This window comes from Podarcis melisellensis (genome assembly GCF_964234715.1).
Source record: "Podarcis melisellensis genome assembly, chromosome: 11".
NCBI lineage: Eukaryota > Metazoa > Chordata > Lepidosauria > Squamata > Lacertidae > Podarcis > Podarcis melisellensis.
In genome coordinates this window covers 3,249,639-3,273,667 of record NC_138543.1, presented here as the reverse complement: position 1 = coordinate 3,273,667, position 24,029 = coordinate 3,249,639, and the positions used below count along the sequence as shown (strand labels likewise).

Below are 24,029 nucleotides of genomic sequence, written 5' to 3'. Positions count from 1 at the left end.
AGCTGGGTATCATCCGCATACTGATGAACACCCAGCCCAAACCTCCTAATGATCTCTCCCAGTGGCTGCATGTAAATGTTGAAAAGCATGGGGGAGAGGACAGAACCCTGAGGCACCCCACAAGTGAGAGCCCAGGGGTCTGAACACTCATCCCCCACCACCACTTTCTGAACACGGTCCAGGAGGAAGGAGCGGAACCACTGTATGACAGTGCCCCCAGCTCCCAGCCCCTCTAGACGGTCCAGAAGGATGTTATGGTCGATGGTATCAAACGCCGCTCAGAGATCCAGAACTAGGAAACAGCTCTCACCTTTGTCCCTAGCCCGCCGGAGATCATCAACCAGTGCGACCAAGGCAGTTTCAGTCCCATGATGAGGCCTGAAGCCCGACTGGAAGGGATCCAAATGGTCTGCTTCTTCCAGACGTGCCTGGAGTTGTTCAGCAACCACTTGCTCAATCACGTTGCCCAAGAATGGAAGATTTGAGACTGGGTGATAATTGGCCATCGTGGCCTCATCTAAAGATGGTTTTTTAAGAAGCGGTTTAATAACCGCCTCTTTCAGCGGGCCTGGGAATGCTCCCTCACGGAGGGAAGCATTCACCACCCCACAAAGCCCATCGCCCAGTCCTTCCCGGCTAGCATTTATAAGCCAGGATGGGCAAGGATCCAGGAGACAGGTGGTTGGCTTCACTCGTCCAAGCAGCCTATCCACATCCTCGGAGGTAACAGATTGAAATTGATCCCACACAACTTGACTAGACAGGACTCTAGCACTCTCCCGCCCTGGCCCTGCTCCCACGGTGGAGTCTACTTCTTCCCGAATCTGAGCGATTTTATCTGCAAAAAACTTTGCGAAATCATTGCAGGAGATCATATGGCCCGTACTGGCCCGTACTTCTCCTTCTCCACTAATCCTATTTTACAGTTTGGCATGCCTGGCCATTCCACTCTTCAGGTTTAGCTGTGCAAATTGCCACTGCCTGAGAGCCCACCTCCTTCCCTGCAGAGAGGTTTCTCTTGGTAGTTCCATTGTCCTCAGCATCTTAAAAGTGGTTGGCATTCTCTCTGGCAGTTGTGTAACTCCCTCCCCACAGAGATACATCTGGCATCTTCTTGATGCAGCTTTTGGCAAATACTGAAGATGTTGTTGCAATACAGTATACAGTTACTGACTCACACTTGCATGCATGAAAGGGTTAACTTGGGTGGAGTTTAGTGGGCTCCTAGCAACTTTTGATCCCCCCTTTCCTCTCTCTGCTGTCTTCCTGGATGAAAGGAGTCATGTGGAATGGCTCCCTGACAAAGAAAAATCAAGTGAATGAATCTCTCTAAAATAGATTTTACACCCTGCAGCTTTCCTAAAGCTTGCACGATCCTTTTGTGATGAAACCAAGTTCTTTTCTTTTAAGTCATTTGGTTCCCTTTTCCTCTTTGCTTTTCTGCCTGTGGGTGGAGACTTTTTTGCTGTAACTCCTGAAACTCTGAGTAACCTCTTCAATTATTTGGAAAACTAAATGTCTGATTTATTCTAGTATTTTCATGCAGATTGTTTGTTTAAAGGTTGACGAGGTGAGATTTAAATCTAACCAAGTTTTAATGTGCCTGGTAGATATGAGAGAGTAAAAAATCTCTTCCAAGCCTCTTTCTCCAACAGATGTAGCTCTTTATGCTGGCTGTTGGCACCTGAGATGTATATCTTTTAGGAACCACATCATTTCTGTGATTTCAGGTTGTTTTCAACATTGTGTTTTAATTGTTGTAACCTAACAACAACAACAACCTACACTGGTTGTTCAGCCGCTGCTCTCTTCCATGTGAAAAAGGAGGTGTCACCAGGTTATGTGCTGCTGTGAAGCACTTTAAAAAACCTGCCACAAGAATCAGGATAAACTTACCCACTATGCAGAAGCACTGCAATATAATACACTATGGTAAAGTCCAAGCCATGCAGTAGAACAGTGTGGTCAGTCCCCAGCTAGCATGGCAACGGTTTGGCATGATAGCACCATCCATCACCATCTAGCCGACCATTGCTCATTCCTGCTCTAGCACATATTTACCCAAGTTTGTTCCTGTAAACTTCAGGGATCATGTAGCCCAGCTTCAATGCTTAACCTCTTCAGTTGTAATTTTTATTGAATTACAGGCAAAATACAAGACAGATCAAACCCATTCAGTAATTTAACGTACGCACTTATGTGAAGAACAACAGTAACCAGCATAGGCTGAAAAGAACTGGAAATAGGGAAGTTTCTATGGGATGCAGGTGGGAAAGTATAATTTGTTGAAGATAACTACCTGGTGATATCAGAACAGCAGATGAAAACAAGGCAATTTCCTCCTCAGTCAGCTGCAAGGAACATAAATTCTTTGCAAAGTCAAATGCTTCGTTCACAAGGTCATCAGAACCTGTGTGCAGAAGACAAAGTCAACATAAAATCATATTGTTTCACATGTAATGTTTTCCCAGGAATATTATTGTGATCAAATGCATGCATGTGTCCATAATGAATGGGCATCAGTTCTCTTCCATTTCCCTTACATCCAGGCAGTGAAACAAATATATCATGCAGAAGAACCAGTCAGTTTCCTACACTAACAACACATACATTCTTGGTGCTTAGAGATAGTTATGAGGAAAAGTAGCTTCAATCTTCCCTGAAGAGCTGCTGCTTGAGATCAGAACATTAGCATGAGTACATGAGAACTGAGGATATTTTCTCTGGGGTCTGTAAGGGATGTTCAGCAAGCATGGCTTCCACTGCTATCGTACTTCAGTGACAGGACAACAGACCACTTGTCATTTTTCTTATAGCTACTAAAGACAGAGAAGGCCCATTTCTTGTGCAAATGAGAAGCTAACTAAACTATTGGCTTTGGGCGATTTATTGAGGCCTTATACAACTTGCCTCATATATATCCTAAAGATACAACATTTTGAATCCAGAGTTCCTGGGAGTGAAACTCCAGTCATGGGAAGTTCCTACTGGAAGAAGTTGGTTATATTTTGTTGATTCCTCCTTTCCATCTGCAACCTCTGAAATAACTGCTAAAGAGCATCATACTCTGATGAATATGGTAGGTTGGAGGGGAGGCTTAAGGGGGAACTGGTAAAAATCATCTTTATTCAGTGGGAACCTTAGCTGAATCTCATGCTCTTTCACAAGTTCTTCCATCTATGGAGGTAACTCTGGATCTAACCAGTACCCTTGAGTGTGCCAGAAAAAAGCACTGGATCCAACCTCGTGGAAAACTCAAAAAGAGAAAGAGCCAACTATTGTGCCGAATGCTACAAAGAAGGCTAGGTATGTTTTCAGTTACTTTTCTAATCTTTCTGTGTAATGAGTTATAGTTTTACAGCAGATTATCAGTTGTTGCCAATTCAATAGTCATAAAAGAACTCCTCCCACAAGCTGGATTGAAACATAACATAACAGAGAACAAAGAACTAAGTGTGATATGAGGTTCCAGTCAAATATATAGTTATATGTGCTTATTTACTCATTTAAAGCACTTTTACTCCAGTCTTTAAAACAAAAAAAAAATTCCTTCCAGTAGCACCTTAAAGACCAACTAAGTTAGTTCTTGGTATGAGCTTTCGTGTGCATGCACACTTCTTCAGATACTTCTTCTTTTGTGTGCATGCACACAAAAGCTCATACCAAGAACTAACTTAGTTGGTCTTTAAGGTGCTACTGGAAGGATTTTTTTTTGTTTTGACTATGGCAGACCAACACGGCTACCTATCTGTATCCAGTCTTTAAAAGAAGAAGACAAGACTCCAGAGTGGCTGACAAAGTTCAGAGATAAGAAATAATTCCAACTCAATTCCACCGGAGTTTAATGTATAGACCTGTGCCTTGTATTGTGGCTTAAATTTATTTGGCACACTTATGAAGGTACACTTATAAGTGGATGCTAATATAATCCCTTTTCATGAATCAGCTTTACCTTTTGTTCTTGATCATTTCACGATTATTATAATTTTACTCTGATTACTCTCACAGTTTATATTTGAGCATTAATTTTGTTTCTACCATACAATAGTAATATAAAGGAGGCTCACAAAAAGATATAAAGCAGTGAAATACAACAGTACAAATGGGACAGCAGAATATTGGCCCAGTATACCTGAAGGAGAATCACCACCCTCATTGTTCAGCCCAGACACCTCTGAGGGCCTTCTGGTAGTTCCCTCACTGCAAGAAATGAAGTTACAGGGAACCAGGCAGAGGACCTTCTCAGCAGTGACACCCTCCTTTCAGATGAACCCCATTCCTTCAGATGTCAAGGACATAAAGAACTACACAACTTTTAGAAGACAGCTGAATGCAGCCATGTATCAGGAAGTTTTTAAGGTTTGATATTTTCTTATGTTTTATATGTGCTGTAAGCCACCCAGAGTGGCTGGGGAAAGCCCAGCCAGATGGGTGTGGTACAGTTTATTATTATTATTATTATTATTATTATTATTATTATTATTAGTCAAGGGTGATGCAATTAAGGACTTATCCACACTTACCTTTGCCTCGCTCTTTCCAGGCACAGGCCTGTGCTTTAAAGCTCTGTGTCTGTGCATTTTTTTCTTGCCCTGAGCTTTCCCTGTGAATTCTTGCTCTTTAGTGCTCAATCAGAATAAACATCAGTTCAGGTTTTCCACCTTCAGTGTACGTTAGCATCATTTTTATACCTTATACAGTAAATAAAAAACTTAAGCGGATCCAAGCCCTGATTTACCGTACATTCTTTCTCCTTTGCCCTTTTCCCAAATCTTAATATGGCGTTAATGTTTCTCCCAGCAATGTTTACCCAAAGGGCTGGAGCAGAAGCATCTAAAATGATGATTACACAATCAGAGGTTCAGATTAACGAGAGTGTTATTAACCTATGACCTCACTTATATGGAAACAAGCAGTGCCTGGGGAATGACAGTGGAATCTAACAGATTCTTTTTATTTCAAATATCTTCAATGGTGATGAGTTGATACTCATTTGATAATATATGGCTGCAGGTGCCACCGTTATATACCCAGATCACACCACAATTGTATGGCTTGAGTAAACAATGAAGAAACCACCCTACCCAAAGCCTTGAACATTTGCATCCCTCCATATTTTCCTTCAAACAGAACAGTGTTGTTGAGTGGATTGAAGGCACGGCACATTCTGACTAAAACCACTTCCAAGCAGCCTGGAAAGACAGCAAAAGTTACTGTACAGATATATCACGATGAGATATTTGCATTCAGCCATTTCCTGGAAGCGGAAGGTATTCACAAACAAATTCTTATTCCTGATCTCCACAGCTAGGTGCAATGGCTAGTGCAAGCCAGCCTGTAGCTCTTCTTTTGCAATTGTGGGATTTCGGAAAAATTCTGTGAAAAAGGCAGTGAATGAGCGCATGAGCTGCTTCTCCCCTGTCACAGAAGGGAGAAGTCACAGAATTACTCTAATTTAATCATAACAGTGCTGGCTGAATATGCATGGAAACAGTATTGGACGACTCAATTGTGAGAATGTATTGTGGACCACCAAGCCCTTGCTTTGCCTACTTTTGATGTTGAGGTTTTCCTGCAAAAGTAAAAAAACAGTCCAGCATGCTTTGCTCCAAAAATCCCACCCCTCGCCCATCTCATTAAGAGATAAAAAAACCAATTGAATATAATTTTAAACCAACAAAATATATGTAAAATATTGTGTTCTCTAAACACTTTTGTTGCATTTATTTATTTATTTTTGATAGGCATTGGAAGAAAAAAAAAAGCATTAGAAGATAACTGCTTGGCTGAAATGATGATAATGCAGTTCTGTAGTGAAGTTGATTTTATCAGTCTTTTTTGTCCTTTTTCCAGCTCAACATTATTTGCAGGGCAACCCTATCTATGTCTTTTCAGAAGTAAGTCCCACTGAGTTCAAAGGGTACGAGCAATTTAAAACTCTCACTTCTACTCAGGTGTAAGGGGGTACAACGGGATATCCTCTGTACATTTAGGTCATAGTCAAATTTTAGGCATTGTTTAACACTCCAGCTTTTTCAGTGACATAGCATGATGTCCCATCTGATACCCTGTTTGAATCCTGAAGCTGATTTATCAATGTTTCTGTAAGCTTTGGTAATTCTGTTCCTCAAATACTGCTGTTAGTAAATTAACTTCCCCAACCTGATCCCCTCCAGAAGTTGAGCTACAACTCCCATGAACCCCAGCCAGCTGTTGATGTTTAAAACACCTGGAGGGCCCTTGGTCATGAAGGCCAATGGAAACACTGACACCATCCCTGTTTACTCACCTGATTTGAGAAGTAGAATTTGATCATTTTGACAGAGCTCCATGAAGCCTGTTATCCGCTTTGCAAATTCCACCACGTACTGAATGGCATGTGTGATCTGGATTGCACACTGCTGCCATAATGCTTCTCTTGACTTCCAGAAGAAATGTGCGTGCAAAAGGAGAGCAGATAGTAATCATAAAGCAAGTTGATCCTTCAGACATGAAATGAATGTATGCTGTGCAGCCACTTGATCAATAATATATTGATGACAATTACTCATGTGATAGGTGCAGATCCTATGGTTACTGAAGCAATAGGTGGTATTCAACTAAGCTTTACTTCAAGTAGACCCACTGAAATGTATGACATGACTTAAGTTAGGTTTATTAATTTTAATAGGTCTTCTCAGAAATGCAGCAGTGGAAAACTTCCAGTCCATGAGACAGATTATACCTGGCATGGGTTCTAATTTTCCCCAAATCACACCCACCTGCCCCACACCTGTTGTCATATGTAACATCACGTGTGGGGCAGGTAAAAAGATGTGGCTGCAAAGGAACAATTGGAACCCTTAAAGAGCGCTCCTGATTGTTACTTAGCAAGCCAGACATGCTGTGAGTGCCAGTTACCTGATGGGGGCTGACAAGTAAATCCCAATGGGATTCGCTCCACGATGGACTTCTCAGTCAGGAACTCCATAGTGCAACCACTCCCTGCCCAAAGCAGCGTGATGTCAGTGCTGTTCAGCTCATTGGCACTGACAGCATCACTTGCCAAGGAACAACTGGGAGCAAATGAAAATGCTTCGCCCCATGTAAACGGCCGCACACACCTGTCAAAGCAGTCTATATGTTGGATCCAGTTTCCCACCCCTGCTCTAAGGTAGAGGTGTGCATGTCTCACCTGGTTTCTGGAGAATGTGCTTTTTCCTTCCCATTAGGTTTATTCAGACTTTTCTGCCCAGTGAGCCCCTGAGCTTCCACCGGCAGATCGAGGGACATCTGAGTCCATCAATCTCCTGTATGTTTTCTTATCTGAGTGGAGGAGGATCCACACCAACATCTCATAAAAAGGCCCTGACACATGTGGGAACTGCTAATTTTAGGGAACAACATGAATCCACCAATGGGACACAGTTCCCATGTCCTTTCTGCCATGTTCCCTCACAGAGCTGAAGAGGACAAGGAGCAAAGCCCCAAGAGTGGCTGGTGTAACCTGCTTGAGCAAGGCTTGTTCTAACACACGGAGCATCTTTTTGCTCCAGTGCCTGTTTGTGACTGGGTTCCTTGTGCAGTGCTTGTGGGTGCTCTGGAGTCCTCAGACTCGCCCCTTGGCACCCATTGAGCCAGCCTTTTTTATTATTTATACCCCACCCATCAGACTGGGTTGCTCCAACCACTCTGGGCAGCCTCCAACTTATATACAAACATAATAAAAGATTATCATTAAAAAACTTCCCTATCCAGGGCTGCCTTCTGATGTCTTCTAAAGGTTGCATCTCATTGGCTTGGGGAAGGGGGTGTCACATAAACGCCATACCCTCCAACATTTCTCCAGTGAAAATAGGGATGTCCTAAGGAAAAGTGGGACATTCCAGTATCAAATCAGAAACCGGGAAGACTTCTGTAAACCTGGGGCTGTCCGTGGAAAATATGGACACTTGGAGGGTCTGTTATTTTATTTGTTTGTTGGATGTGTGCGTTGGTGTTTGCCATAGGGCTCCACTGAATTCCTCCCTAAGACGTTGCTCCTGTTTTAAAATGTCATTTTTCAAAAGTGCTGTCCTCAAGTGTGTTATCCAGCAATTAATTGGCAGAAATAATGCACAGAACAACAGTGATTAGGAATGAGTAATAACAACAATAATAATTTATATGCTGCCCATCTGACAAGAATATAGAAGCCCAATACAGTGAGTTGTGTTTTTGGTACCTTGCTCTGGTATTCTTTGACTTCTTCATATGTGTGGGTTTGCCAGGCCAGCTGGTGTAGTTCCTCTATTGTGTACTGACATGTCTCCAAATGGGACTTAATGATATTCTGTGCAATTCGGTCTAAGAAAGAGGAACAAAAAGGAAGAAACTCTGCTTCACAATCATTATTATTTTAAATATACTTTGTTTTACATTGCTCTAATCATGTTTTCTTTTGCTAAGAAGGCAGGACAGAATTAAATAATAATGTTATCTAGTAATACTAGGATAATTGTAAAGATGAGGATAACGACAGCCAATCCTTTACTGCAGTGACCATATGATGAGCTGGCAGCTGAACAATAGTCTCAAGAACACTTTCCCCATTGCTACAACACACCGGGCACTTTTTTTTAGTGGTACTGTACTCCACTGCCAGGATCACATTTTGGGGATCACCGAATAAACAATTCAGAGTAATGTAGAAGCAGCAATTTATTACTCGCACTTTCTATTAATTTGTCTTTGCAAGGGTCAAATAACATAACCCGATAATCAGCCAACAACAAACACAAATCTTTGGTTGCACATCTTGCTTGAACATCACTCCTGTGGCCATAAGGTGATGGCAAAACAGCAACCAACAGTAAGTACATGTGGAATGCAAGTGCTGCAAAACTGAAGTGGAAGAGATTCAAGCCCATATTGGGGAATGTAGACTTGTGCAATTAAAGCGGACGGAACTGCTTTATCCCCACCATTCAACAAATCCACTTTAAAAAAGTAACAGACTTTTTTGTGGTCAGGAAAGTAATGGGGGAAGTGCATTTTTGAAAAAGGTGGAATGAATGAATGGCTTATAAACACCCCAAAAGGAAATCAGGATAAATTCAGGAAGCTTGCTCCTTGCAAATCAATAAGAATGAATGCTCAATAAAAAATTGATATACTCTAACCTACAAGCAAAACAGGATGAATGCTCAATATATAGGTTGTCTGCAGGAGCCCTGGAAAACAGGGAATGAGACATTCTGCAATATAGTACAATAGCTATATTCTACCATATTGCACAACTGTTGAAAAAGCCAGTAAGACACAACAAGGACACTCAATATGAGCTGAACTGCTTCTCTGCTCAAAATGGCACTCGTTTTGCCATTTTGAGCAGAAAAGCAGCTCAGCTCAGCTCATGGATCTGGAAGTATGCATTATTTAATTAATCCATTTATTTAAAATATTCATGATCCAAATATGCATAGTAGTATAAAAGAGAAATAAATAAAAATTATTAATACCAAGTACAACATGTGTAGGGACGCGGGTGGCGCTGCGGGTAAAAGCCTCAGCGCCTAGGGCTTGCCGATTGAAAGGTCGGCGGTTCGAATCCCCGCGGCGGGGTGCGCTCCAGTTGCTTGGTCCCAGCGCCTGCCAACCTAGCAGTTCGAAAGCACCCTCGGGTGCAAGTAGATAAATAGGGACCGCTTACTAGCGGGAAGGTAAACGGCGTTTCCGTGTGCAGCTCTGGCTTGCCAGATCAGCGATGTCACGCTGGCCATGTGACCCGGAAGTGTCTTCGGACAGCGCTGGCCCCTGGCCTCTTGAGTGAGATGGGCGCACAACCCCAGAGTCTGTCAAGACTGGCCCTTACGGGCAGGGGTACCTTTACCTTTACCTTTTACAACATGTGTATGGAGAAGCAGCAAAAACTATAAGGCACAATGAAGCATTAAAAATTCCATGACAAATAAAGGGTGACTTGGCTTAGCACTGAAAAGATTTTAATTATGGCACCAAAGATCAGCTTGTATAACATACTTCCACTAAAGAAGGCACTCAGAGAAGAACCTCAAATGAAGACTTTTCAAGACATGGGCAGACTGTTATGGGAAGAGATGTTCCATTAGGCATTTGGGTCCCAAGCCATTTATGAATTCAGTGGTAGGTTCCAGCTCCTGGATTTGGCTTTGAGGTCAACAGGCAGACAATGCAGTTGTGTAATCCAAATCTACTTGGCTAAACCAGCCAGAATTTTGTAAGCCAAGTTCTACTTCAAGTCATCTTCAGGGACAACACCACTTGCGTGTCAAGGTCCCCAAAATACTCCCCCCCCCAAAATAGCACACATTACACAGAATTTTTGTTTAAGGTTTTTGGCATAATTTTGGCCACAACTTTATTAACACACATGGATGTGAGTGGTTGCTTAGGCATTGGTTGGGACTATCTGTCCCCCCGCCTGGGGACAGAACTGACTTCTGGATTCCAGCGAAAGTCAGTAAAGGGAAACAATATTAGGGAGAAACTGGAGCTGTGCCACAGGCCCTCACCTTCTCCCGGCATGCTCCCAGGGGCTTACGCGGGCCAAACTCGATTCCAAGGATTTGGACGAAAACATGGCAAGCCCCTGAATTCCTTTAACGGAATTCCCTTGCAGCAGCAGCATTGGAGGGGCAGGCACAGCCAATCCTTACCCCTCCTCCAACCAATTTTTAACCAATGCCTAACCGCAACCTTACAAGTTGTGACAATTTGCTACGCAGTAGGCAAAAACCAAATAGCATCAGCCAAATGGACAAAATTCCTACCAGGCCCCTGCCCCAATGGCAGACGACCCCATGACAGGCATAGCAAGGTCAATGCACAAGACCTAAAATAAGGGAGAAAGAGCAGCGAAAGAGAAAGCTGAACGCTGTGTGCACTGCTTAAAAAACCTCCGTCCCCTCCCCCAAATTAGCAACATCAAAATTACCCCAGCAACTCAAGCTACCAATCCCTGCCAGAGACCAACCATCCCAACCCGCCTGGCAATAGAGGGGTGGCTTGGCTGGCCCCGACCGCAACACGGGCTCTCTTTTAATGAGAACACGCCATACAAGACAGTACAGAAATCCAGCTGGGAGGTCCCCAGAGCAGGGATCACTGTCCCAGGCAACCCATGTAGATGGCAAGAGGCACTCAGTGCCACTGAGGACACCTGGGCCGCCAAGGCCCAGCCCCCTGTATAGGCAGGTTTGTGTCCCATAAAGACTGTAAGATATAGATACATATTTTAGGATCTGTGGTCACTGTGAGACCAAGTACCATTCTAGTTTCACCCAATGCACCCTGCGAAGTGATCCCAGTCACTTCACAAGCTTCTGGTAAAAGGACAGATTTCCCTATGGCAGCAATGTAGGCACAGGTTCACATTCACAGTGCGCATATGCACTCCTTGCTACACATGCAGCCAATCTCAAATGGATCTGCATTGATAGTATTTTTTAAATTAAAAAAATCTCAATTTTTGGTAGCGGGGCAAGATGTTGAAATTCCAATCAAACCTCCAAAATCCTGGCCATTGAGCCACTGCATACAAACAGCTTTCCAAGCAATAACAGAAATCATGCGGAGAATTCCAAGCAACCTCCACAAAGTAGCCAAAACCACTTAACAACCACCTTGTACTATTATTGATCGGCATAGCTAATATTTAAACCTTTGAAGCACTGCTCCTCTTAAACTATTTTGTCTCATAAATGTTAGTTATCTTGAAATAAGTTGGTTCAGCAGCTTTTGAAGTTAAAGCCCTCTGCCGCTCCACGTCATGTGCCCCTTGTTCCTCAGGATGCTGGCAAACCTCCCTCTAGGTGTGCAAAGCCTTAGGGTGGGCAGCAGAAGCAGCCGCTGCCAGCAAGGCTGTGTGTGCTGGCATCTGAAAACAAGCCAGGTGCAAAGGCAGCCTTGAGATTCTTGTGCCGCAGGCCAGCGGAGCTGGAATGTATCAAAGAAAGGCTGTGCTTGGACTCAGGGGACCCGAGTCTGACAGCTCATTCTGTGGGCTGATTAGAGTTACATAAGCATCGGAGGCTGCTTGCTTGCTTAGTTGGCATTGATGAAAGAGAGGAAGGGATTCGTCTTCGAATGGAAGACAGTGGGCTGAAAGGTCTTTTGAAAAAGCCACAAAAAAGCTAGAGATGAAGAGTCCAAGTTAATGTGAGCTTTTTCATAGACTAGCCAACAACAGAACACATGCCAGTTAAAGTGGGTGGGCGGGTAAGAGGAGCAGAGATCTGTTTTTACCCAGACACTTCAGAATGAATGCAACTTTCTCTCACGTCAAGAGGCCTGGTGCCTCGACCAATAAAGTCTCCATGTTCCATATTTCCTGCTATTCAGAATCCCCACGTTATGTTGGCCATGGAGCATACTCACCACAAAACTTCTTGTTCACTGGTTAGAATTACTTTCTTTATGTAGAACTACAGCAGGTAACACTCAAATTATTTTCTTCAGATCATTTGGATGAGTCTTCACTATCAAATTATTATTTTCCCTTTCCTTCTTGGAGAAGAGTAACCCTTTCCCAAACAGAGCTAGTGAGGAGAAATGGAAATGCCGAGAAAGGAAAAAGGAAACGTCTCTTCCAGTGCTGCAGAGGCAAAGTGGACAAGGAGTGTGGGGAGGGATCTTAAAGATCCGCTGCCTCTTGATGGGGCACTCCCTGCCCCAGTGAGCCCAAAATATGGGATTTGATGGGGCAAGTTCATCCCGGTTAAGTACGGGAACACCTATCTCTTCATCAAAGAAATGTCAGGCATCTACAGTTTCCTGCATTTTTCATGTGTGATCAAACTTAACCAGTATGTCTCTGTCCTTATTTCTCTCCCCCTCCCACCACAATCCTCTCAAATTTTATTCTATTGCTCTCGTACACTAGTTGTTTCATTTTGCATTAATTTCATCTCATGGGTCACAGTGCTAATATCAGAAATTATGGATGAATCTACACTTATGGTTTTTAATGTTCAGGAAGGGTTAAGGAATGGTTTGGATAACATATATGGACACATAACGTCTTACTTTTAACATTGATAATGTGTTATTAAAATGTGACACAAGAGGGTGGCGCAGTGCAACCAGGAGTAGGGAGACTCGATGGCCCTTGTGGTCTCTTCCAACCCTATGATTCTATGAGACAGCATTTTGGTGAAAAAAAAAAGGTAACAAATGCTTTATTTTACAAGTGACATTTTAGAACAATATACTGTATCTAATATGGTTCTAATAACATTAAATAGGTCAGTGTAGATCCAGCCTATGTTGCCATTTGGGGAAGAAAGGGATTTTACATTATATTCAGCAGAGAAACAATCTATGACTCTCCTTTGTGGCATTCAGTAAAAAGTGACCTGGGTTCACATTTTTCATAGCTTAGCCCAGGACCAATTCTTGCATTTCAATTTTTATCCAAAATCATACCCATGAAATATAAAGTGCCAAGGATTTATAGTATACCTGTATCTACTCATAAGGGGCGTGGGTGGCGCTGTGGTCTAACCCACAAAGCCTAGGGCTTGCCGATCAGAAGGTCAGCTGCTCGAAGCCCCATGACGGGGTGAGCTCCCGTTGCTCGGTCCCTGCTCCTGCCAACCTAGCAGTTCGAAAGCACGTCAAAGTGCAAGTAGATAAATAGGTACCACTCTGGCGGGAAGGTAAACAGCATTTCTGTGCACTGCTTTGGTTCGCCAGTGGCTTAGTCATGCTGGCCACATTACCTGGAAGCTGTACGCCGGCTCCCTCGGCTAATAAAGCAAGATGAGCGCCGCAACCCCAGAGTCGTTCGTGACTGGACCTAATGGTCAGAGGTCCATTTACCCTTTACTTTATCTACTCATAAGTCTGGCCTATCTATATGCTATACAGGCAGTGCTTAAAATGGGCTAGAGTGATGCCTTATTTTAGTCGCTGCACTAATGTACAGAGCATAGGCGCCGACTCCATGGGGCCTGAGGGGGCCCGAGCCCCCTCAAAAATTTGTTTGGGGGGCTCTGCCCCCCCAATAATTTAAGAAAATTATTAGTTATATTATGCTTTGTAAAATCACAAAATTATGTTGGTATTTTTTATTTTCCTTGTTTGACGATAGTTACCCTTTAAAATACATTCAGTAATGAGTTAAAACAAAGCCACTCCCGATCTAGAGAGGGGGTGGGGTTGCGGGCTCTCGACCCATCAACAATCTCGCGGGGCTGGCGTCAGCCCCGCGAGAAGCGGGGATTCCCCCTAGCTCATTAATATTCACCGCCCACGGCGGCAGCCAATCGGGCCCTCACAGGTTCACTTAAGGTTGGGGCAGCCCGGGGCTCGCCCCTTTCGTTCCCCCAGCAGCAGCGGTTTGGAGGTCTTGGCCCCCCCAATATTTTTTATAAGTCGGTATGGGCCTCCGCCCCCCCCAATATTTTTTATAAGTCGGCGCCCCTGGTACAGTCAACAAGTGCTTCTGCATTGTGTGGAAATGTCCTAAGACAGTGACAGCATGGTCAGTTCACACATGATGTGGAAGTACATATTGACAGTTCTCCATATCATGACCACACCAGGTATAAATGGAAGCTATTTCAATTGTTCTCAGCTCAACATGCTTCAGACTTAGGTTGCTGGATTGCTATTTGAATTGCAGGTAGACGTGGTATACATTCTCCCAGTGTTACAATCTGTGCCATGGAAGTGACTCCTAGATGATTGAAAAGTGACCCTCCACACGCTTTGAGTTCCATAGGGATTGTATAATGCAATGATGCCGGAAAATGACAGTGTGTGGTGCAGAGTGCTCATGTCAAAACTGGAGTTATATAGTACACAGCTTTCAAAATAGCAACTGACCTTTTCTATTTCTGATTTCAGTAGATTCTCTTCCTGACACCATAGTCCCTTATTTTTAGACTACAGCAGACTTTTCCGCTGAAGAGTATCTTCAAAGGTTACTTATAGCTAAGATGTGAGTTTCACTGAAGGCTTAAATAAAATATCAACAACATGGACATGTACAGAAAAGGAGCATTTTCAGTTAGATCTTAAGATGCTGTTAAAAATGATAATTATTTACTTTAGTAAGAAAGCATCAATTTATTATATACTGGATTTACACTTCATGCTTCAGCCCATATTTTATTTCTGTTTCTTAAATCTTATTGGCTTTGTGAAGTACCAGCTGCTCATACTTCTCAACTTCATCTCTATAACTCTCTTGGAAAGTGTGAAGGCTTTTTGCCAAAGATAGGTTGCCTCCTGCAAGCCCAAGAAATAAACTGATTTGCTTTTCTCTGTGAGTGTTAAATATCATTTGCCTAAAACCATGGAATTTGGAGCCCAATTCAGAGTTGGGGAATGGGCATGATCACACAGATACAGGCTCAAACAACATTTTACATTGAGATCATTATTTTACCTCAGAGTAAAAAATCACCCAGGTTTTAAGATTGGTCAGAAGAAGAGTGAATGGACAGAGGCTACAAAACCCTTTTCTCTCTGCTGGTTATTTTTCAGCTCATAATCATTCCAAACTGTGTTTTTATGTCCTGGGAGGTGAAAAAGTGGGGATGAAGATGAAGAAACATTGTGGGGGAGTGTTTATGAGTTGGAAAAGGACCAGAGAGAAAAGGGTTAAGCAACTTCTGGCTCATTAGACTCCAGACTGATTATTGCCTTAAAAATTCTCTCCATCTGAAAATGACCAGAGGGGAAAGGATTAAGCTCTCCCTCTTCCCTCTCTCTGCCCCTACTAGCAGCCTGCCTAGACTGACCTGGGGTCCTGTGCTGGTCAGACTGTTCATAGGAACAGCGCCTTCTTCTCAGAGATGCCTTGTGCCAGAAGTAGGATGCCAAACAAATGAGGCCTATAGATGGGACTTGTTATTTCAAAGGAAGTCATTTCTTCCCTATGTTTCTTTAGCAAGCAAGCAGTGTATTGTGTTGCATAGTTTTGTGGTATTTTAAAATGAGAGTTTAACATTTCCTTGTTTTATAGGAAGCTGTACACTAAATTTAGGAGCACGAGCTCAAAAGCAGTAAAGCGCTTTCCTGGATAAAGTAAATAAATACACTTGGAAATGAATACCTAAGATCCTTTTTTGACTTTGACCTTTTGCTTCATTTCCTGATTCTTATTAATTATTTACTTAGAACAATTTAATTCAGTCTGTTTTAGGAGATGGCACTTTCTGTTTAAAATTTGAATGTGCAAAAATCTGAAACAAGAAGGGAATTGAAGTTAGAGCTCCTTATGTCTTACAGTGAAATCTACTAAGAAAGGGCAGGAAATGGGTGGGGGGTGAGCACTGATTAGGTAAAAAGGTAAAGGACCCCTGGATGGTTAAGTCCACTCGAAGGTGACTATGGGGTGCGGCGCTCATCTCATTTTTCGGGCCAAAGGAGCCGGCGTTTGTCCACAGACAGTTTTCTGGGTCATGTGGCCAGCAGGACTAAACTGCCTCTGGCACAACAGGACACTGTGACGAGTGCCAGAGCACACGGAAATGCCGTCTACCTTCCTGCCGCAGTGGTGCCTATTTATCTACTCGCACTGGCGTGCTTTCGAGGCTCCCCCTCTTTCCCCTGCAGTGCTGACCCTGCACAACCTTTCACTTTGATATCCTGCAATCTTGGTGGGATCATTTTTATAAATAGATGATCAGAATAAAAGTACCCAGGAAACAAAAAAGATGCTTAAAAATGAATGAAAGAAAAAGTTCAAACCTTTCCTAGATTTGAGATTTCTGAAAGTCTGAAAATTTCACAATTTGTGGCTCTCCCTACAAAAAGCCGGTTTCCTTTGAAACTTCACTACTCAGCAGAAAGAATGGAATCTGCTTAAAACTGCAGCACATCCTTGACTTCTTTATCACATGTTGGTGTCAGTCAGTCAATTGACCAATAGGAATGTTGGTGGAAGACTAACAGCACCCCCTGCTGGTGTCTGGGGCGGAGCTTTTTAAAAGAGATTTCCCAAAGTTGTTGAGCCGCCCAGAGCAAGCCCCGTGATGCCCTACACCCCCTGTGCCCCCCTCCCCGTTTCCTACGCTACTAACAGTATTGGAGAGAGATCCTTAATGTGGCATAAAGGTCAGACACGTCTCTGGCCCCATAATGTGATTCAGCGTACGGCCCTCGTGTCTTTTTATTTAGGTCTTTCCTGCCTGGCCCAAGAATAAACTGTTCAGAGCCCAGCGTGCTCAGTGTGTCTCCGAAGCACCTTCTTTCTTTCATTTGTTCCTCTTTTCTCTTGAGAGAGCCCTGCTTTCTTAGCATCCACTTCTTATGCACGGGGAATAACAGAACTTTGAAGTATGTCTCCTAAAATACTGATAGTCATCCTCAATTAAAATGAATAATGAATTTTAATTTGCTACTTACCCTTAGGATACAGTTGAGTAGCTAAGAGCTCATTTCAGCTTATACACTGACTTGAGTTCTCTTAGGGATCCATTTTGAATTAATGCTGTATTGGCTCCATGGCTTTACTCTGGTGCTTGGAAGTATTTATTTGTATCATTTTATCACACATTCTCTTTCTTAACTAGAACTAATATTACTGGCCCCAACTGCTAGGTCATTTGTGATAAATGGCATGCTTCTGAAGCCCAGTCCAAAAGACTGGTATATCTTTTTCTGGAGGAGCTAAGAGTGGGACTGCACCGGGAGAAAAGTCAGTGAACCAGAGGCAATTAGTTGCATTAGTTTTATAAATGGAATTTACAGCAACAGAGATTGAGCTTTGCTACAGGATTCTCTGCTGATGTTTAAGAGACACCAACTACAGGATTTGATGAGCTCAAATTCAGGTTTCTAAACAGGGACATTCGGGATCTTCATTTTGGGTCATCCATTAACACTTATTCTCATGTGAACCTATCAGTAGTTTTAAGGAAAACACTCACGGGCTGTAAATACAACAGGATAAACATTCTTGTTGAGGGCAATCATTGTTTCCCTGGTGCTTTTGACTCACCCACCCCATGCTTGCTGACTTATATCTCACATCAGGCCTGGCAAGGATGAGCATGGTTTTGCCCAAAACAGGCTCTGAAGCTTGGCAGGCCAGAGGATCCCCACCTGTGGACAAATGGAAGCCCTTGACTCATGATGGTTTGCTTTTCATTTCTCATGACTTATTGATTTATTTAAAATATTCCTATACTCTACTGCTTTTCATTTAAAAAGAAACAAAGCAAAGCTTAAAGGTAGAATCACAACAATTTGTGAAAAGACATGAAAAGTACCACAAGGCAAGCAGCAACTCTTGAGCCACTGCAGTTCACAATAAGATGATTTTACTGGCAAGCAAAGTGTTCCTCTCCTGCTCTGTTCAAACATTATAGCAAAGCTACAGATGCATTTTGTAATGTTTTTCAGTGGCAGAGATACCTTTACCATGGCTGCAGTCAAGGCTAACTACAGGGCGAAGCTGGTTTTGAGGACCTAAAAACTGACTGTACCACCTTTTTGCTGCTCCTTGGGTAGTAAGGATGCTTAAATTGATTCTGTCAATTGCAATTAAAACACATCTGATCTGCACCTCCTGGACTATTGTGCATATCAGAACGTTTTATCATCACTTGGATTTCATACTCCTCTGAATATTGTGATGCAAGAGTGAGGCTCCAAAATTATACAAAATGCATATTTAAATATGGTGTTGTTGTTTTTAAATAGCATTTAAACATGTACTTAAACACAACTTTTATTTTAAAAAATGAAGATTAAGCTTGAAACATGACAGAGAAGACTTATGGATAGTGTTTTTAATGTTTTTAATATTTGATGTTCTATTGTGCTTTTAATTCTGTTGGGAGCTGCCCAGAGTGGCAGGGGAAACCCAGCCAGATGGGTGGAGTATGTACAAACAAACAGACAGACAGGCAGGCAGGCAGGCAGGCAGACAGGCAGATAGATAGATAGCAAGCCAGTAGGTGGCACTGCTTGTTAGTTGCCTCTTCCTTAGTCTAACTGTAGCTCTTGCAGAACTCCAGGGAGGAGAATGGATACAAACCGAGGAGGCGTCTGTTTTGCTTGTCAGGGGCTCTTGCTCCACCTACTGTTGGTCTTCCTGCCTTCTCCCCAACCAGCCCCACTGGGCACCAGCCACTCCTTACAAGAAGGAATTGCCTGTGTAGAGGCACCCAAAAGGGAGCACACAGAAGCTTGCAGAGCCATCACAGACACATTTTGGGGCAGAAACGGCTTTTCTTTCAGAATATGCTGAGAAGGCACAGAACAGTTATAGCCTGTCCTCCCAGTTAAACTAGTTTAGCTCTCTGCCTGTGAGCTGCTTTTTAAGCAGTCTTAATTTTTTGAAAAGCAGTAAGTTATGTTTGTAGTTTTTTTATTTCATTTTAACGGATATTTGTAAACTCCAACTCTTAACAAGCATCAAAATCATTAAAGCTTTAAAACTTTAAAATCTTTTAAATATTAAATTTTCAAAATGCAGGACAAATGACCAGCACTGAAGCAAATTCTCTAAAAATGCTTGGCAAAACAAATAGGTTTTGGGTGGGCAATGGAATATAAGGATTGCATGTGCCTATTTTATTTCAGTGGGAACTTCAGAGTTCAAGTTGCTTCTCAGAGTACAGTGGAACCTCGATTTATGTACGGCTCTACTTACGTACGATTCCAGTTACAACCTTCAGTAGGTGCTTCGATTTATGAACTTTCCTTTAGATACAAACAGAGGCTTTGCTGGCAGCCCGGAGCTTGCCCAGCCGGCCGGCTGCAGGGCAGCACTGGGGCTTCCGCGGCCGGGGAGAGGCCTCTGGTTTGCCGGAGCTCAGTTTGCCGGCTTTGGAGCACTTGTTTTTCTGACTGTGTGGCACCCACTTCAGCTACTGGTTGATTGTGTGACTGCATAAATGGATAAAAGCCCCCCCCCCATCCCAACAATGACTACTGTATCATCAGTGCCCATAAGAAAAAACATAAATGTTAATTTTTTTCCCCATTTACAGTACTGCAGTACCCTTTATAGTACAGTACATTGATTATTGCCTTCATTTTATGGATCTATAGTCTCATTAGACAGTAAAATCCGTGTTAAATTGCTGTTTTAGGGGGTGTTTTTCATTGTCTAGAATGGATCAATTCACTTTTCCATTACTTTCTATGGAAAAGTGCGCCTCTACTTATGTATGTTTCTAGTTAGGGCCGGACCTCCGGAATGGATTATGGTTGTAAGTAGAGGTTCCACTGTATACTGAATAGCATAATATCTGTTGGGGGAAGAGGAGGTGATAGGAGGGAGCATTTTGGATTTTTTGTTTTGCCTCTTTATACTCTTGATCTGGACAGCAGTGCCTTTACAAAATAAAAATGGAGAAGTAGCTTCTGGATTTTTTATGGTCAAGCATCTGAAGAATGAAACCCACTTAACAGTAGCATGCACCTTAACCATGTAAAAAAATTACTCGGATCCTCATGAAAACTAAGGAAATTATTCCACTACCCAAGCAAAACATGTTGATTTCCAATCCAATGGGAACGTTGTATTGTTTCCTTACTGCTTTCACCTTGTTCTGTTATTAATTGCAGTAGTGCTGTTGTAGCTCACCCACACTCACACACCCTGCAGATTGAGAATAATATTTCATGCATTTGATGAAGTAGATTGGTGTCCACCAAAACCTTTAGTGTAATAAATCTTTTATAGCACAATTCATGTCTTTTCAGAAGTAAGTTCTATTGAATTCATTGCTGCTTACTCTTGGATAAATTGGGTTAGGATTGCATCCTTAAAGTTGCCACAGGTCTGTTTCATTTTTGCTGCAAGAGATGTAACACAGATCCCCTTCTGGAATTTATTTGCACCTCATTTAAGTGACCAACATTGCACTTCCTAGTATATGCAGCAGATGAAACAGATTCTAATCCCAAATATTATGTCCAATAAGGAAAACACCATTCTGAAACAGCAAATGCTACTTTGGATAATTTTCGTTATGTTCTTGGAAACATTTTCCCTCTCACACTTGCAGGCTCCCCCAGCTTAATATTTCAGGAATATTATAAAAAGAAAGTCATATCAAGCCTGTATCAAAAACATTTTTATTTGCACACTCCCTTTATGTACCACCAAGTTCTTATTTACTGCCACAAATGCGGGAGAAAACAAGAGCAACAACAACCACCCACCCAATGCATCCCAAACGTTAGACAAGAGGAGCAGGACACTAAGACTTGAAAAAAGAAACCATAAATATACTTGAGAATATATATGGGATGGGGCATGTCAGCATCAAAATGTTCCCCCGAAAGGGGGATCTTGAAATGATTCCAATCTCTCTCTCTCACACAATTTGTGCTCTAAATGTGGACTCAGACCTTATCCTCTTGTCCCTTAGTAGTTATTTTTTAAAGTGGTGACCACAGAAATTACAGGCTTGTTGCTTGCTTCCCACATTAAAACAAATATATTATTGTATTTATATCCCACCTTTTCACCCAAGGAACTCAAGGTGGTGTACATGGTTCCCTCCTTATTTAATCCCTGTGAAGTAGGCTAGGCTGAGAGGCAGTGACTGGCCCAAGATTAGCCAGTGAGCGTCATGTGAGGATTTGAACCCTGGTCTCCCAGATCCTGGTCCAACACTCTAACCACGACACCACACTCTGTTGCCACATGCATGCTTGGCACGCCGTCGTCTGCCCACTTCTCTGTTACCTCTGCCTTCACGGGCTCAATGGCACAGGCTCAGCTTCTCACAGGCAACTGGCTGGCAGCCGTCATTGTTTCTTTCTCTGCTTCCACACTCTCTTGGGTGGAAAAATGTGTTGCCATAAATGTCAATTATAGCTTTTGTGTTACTTATTGCCTACAAATACTGAAAAATGAGAAAGGGTTTGCTTCTCATGAAGCCCATGGGAAGAACACACGTTTTGTCTCTTGGCTTCCACCAGGGACAAAAGCTTGTTGTTTTGTAAATGAAAGCAAGGAATTTAGCCCAGGTAATGGTCTAAAGAGGCACTGGCTGGCTTGGATAGACTCCTGGTGAAACCTGGGAAATATGGAGATCCTGTGTTGGATGGTGCAGGCAGGGCCTGGATGGGGCTCAAACCCTCCTAACATGAATGTGCACATGTTTATACAGACACATCTCCAAATTCTATCCTTTGCCCTCTTATGGGCTAAGTCCTGTTAAAGACTTCCATAATGACTGTGGAAGGATTGCCCCTTCCCCTTGATTGTCCAGAACAATGTCTTCCTATAACTACATAGGGAATGTTTGGTGTTTTCCATTTTCTGTTCAGTTACCCGTTTCTAGCTCATATTCTCTTTTCCCTTCTGCTATGAGTGTTGGGGTTTCTTCAGTTAGTTCTCTCTGGATAGCAAGTTCTCTTGCAGTCAGAGTTTCCCTAGAATCTCAAGCATGAATTTATGATTAGGGAAATTCTTTCTTTTCTCTGGAAAAGGGATGCCTCGAGTGATTATCAGAAGAAGCCCCCTCCCCAGCCTCCTCCTCCTCCTCCTCTTGTTTGCAAATTTTTCAAGCAACAATTTTTATTCCAAGGATGCCTCAAACATTGTAAACAATTATTTTCTGCAACTTAAGAATTTGGGATGGACAGATCTGTCAATTTTGGTCTCTCCGTTTCTCATTTTTCTAATTTTAAATTCATATCTCCATATTTTTGCAGCATTTTGTGATTTTTTAAAAGACCCTCAAGAAAAATAGAGTGCAATTTAGTGTGAATTTCCCCTAATAAGCACATTGTTGTAGGCAGTTTTGACTAATTTCCTCTAATATTATGCATTTCAACGCAGACTTTTCACATAGATGCATTTCTGCACACATGATATGCTTGAAGAACCACATTGCAAAATGCAGAAAAGTGCAAATTTTGAAGGATACCTGGATTTCAGTTTACATATTGGTTTGAGAGGTGCAAATTAGGTAGTTTCTCAGTGGGCAATGATTGGCAGAGCCAACTTTTTCTAATTTTCTCCCCATCCTCCTTCCTGCTGAGCTGCACAAAGGAATAACTGAGGCCACATTCACATCATACATTTAAAGCACTATTATATGACTGTAATAGTCATGGCTCCCCCGAAGGACCCTGCAAGCTGTAGTTCGTTTTGGGTGCCGAGAGTTGTTGGAGACCCCCTATTCCCCTCGCAGAGCTACCATTCCCCAAGTGGTTCAACAATTAGTCCCTCTTCCCAGGCAAACCTGGGGGTTGTAGCTCTGTGAGGGAAAAGGGGGTCTTCTAACAACTTTCAGCACCCTTAGCAAACTACAGTTCCCAGAGTTCTTTGACGGGAGACGTAACTGCTTCAAGTGACATGATAGGGCTTCATGGTCCAGTTGTGGCCTCTGAGTAAGGAAGACGAAGGTGACAGGCTGTGCCCTTCCCTGGACAGATTGTAAGCAGGCAGAGCTGACTAAAGTCAGGCTGTTGAGGTCATACCAACATGAAACAAAAATAGATGCAACTTTCAGTGGTGGAAAATAATGACTTGTAAAATATACACAGATTTTCTAGTTAGCATATGGAACAAGAAACCTGTGCGACATGTTTAGCATACTTTAGCAAAGCAAAGAAATATGTATTTCTCAGCAATAATGGGAGAGTCAAATGCAGATATTGGACATGTGTTTTGGAAAATTCTGTATCTGTGATTCACATAAAATATGCCCATTTTCTAACTACTTTCAAAAATGAGCAGGACAATATCACTTCTGAAATGGCCCTAATCAAAATGGTGCCCTCCATGGTGAATTACAACTTCATTTTAGGAGGTGATGGGACAAGCAGCCCAACTTCTTCAGACCTGGGGCCCACTGCTATCACCAAGCTTCAATATGGGATTCACCTCTCTCTCTCTCTCTCTCTCTCTCTCTCTCTCTCTCTCTCTCTCTCTCTCTCTCTCTCTCCCCAACCCTCCCTCCTTCCTCCCTTCTATAATCTTTCACTTCTATAACCATTTTTTATCCTTCTATAAACCAAGGTCCATTCATTTGATATCAGTAACTCAATATCAGCATATAATACATTTTAGAAAATATGCAAGTAAGTAAATATCAAACCGTCTT

General features: G+C 42.5%; 1 protein-coding gene across 1 annotated transcript in view; it reads right to left on the bottom strand.

Annotated features, from left to right (window-relative positions):
- RORB (RAR related orphan receptor B) overlaps positions 1 to 24,029 on the bottom strand; it is a 149,597-nt gene that overhangs the window by 5,565 nt on the left and 120,003 nt on the right. The window contains exons 5-8 of the mRNA XM_081930676.1: positions 8,204 to 8,325; positions 6,290 to 6,422; positions 5,085 to 5,192; positions 2,300 to 2,410 (exon numbers count right to left, since the gene is read on the bottom strand). Of these exons, the coding sequence (XP_081786802.1) occupies positions 2,300 to 2,410; positions 5,085 to 5,192; positions 6,290 to 6,422; positions 8,204 to 8,325 (474 nt within the window). The remainder of the gene's footprint in view (positions 1 to 2,299; positions 2,411 to 5,084; positions 5,193 to 6,289; positions 6,423 to 8,203; positions 8,326 to 24,029) is intronic.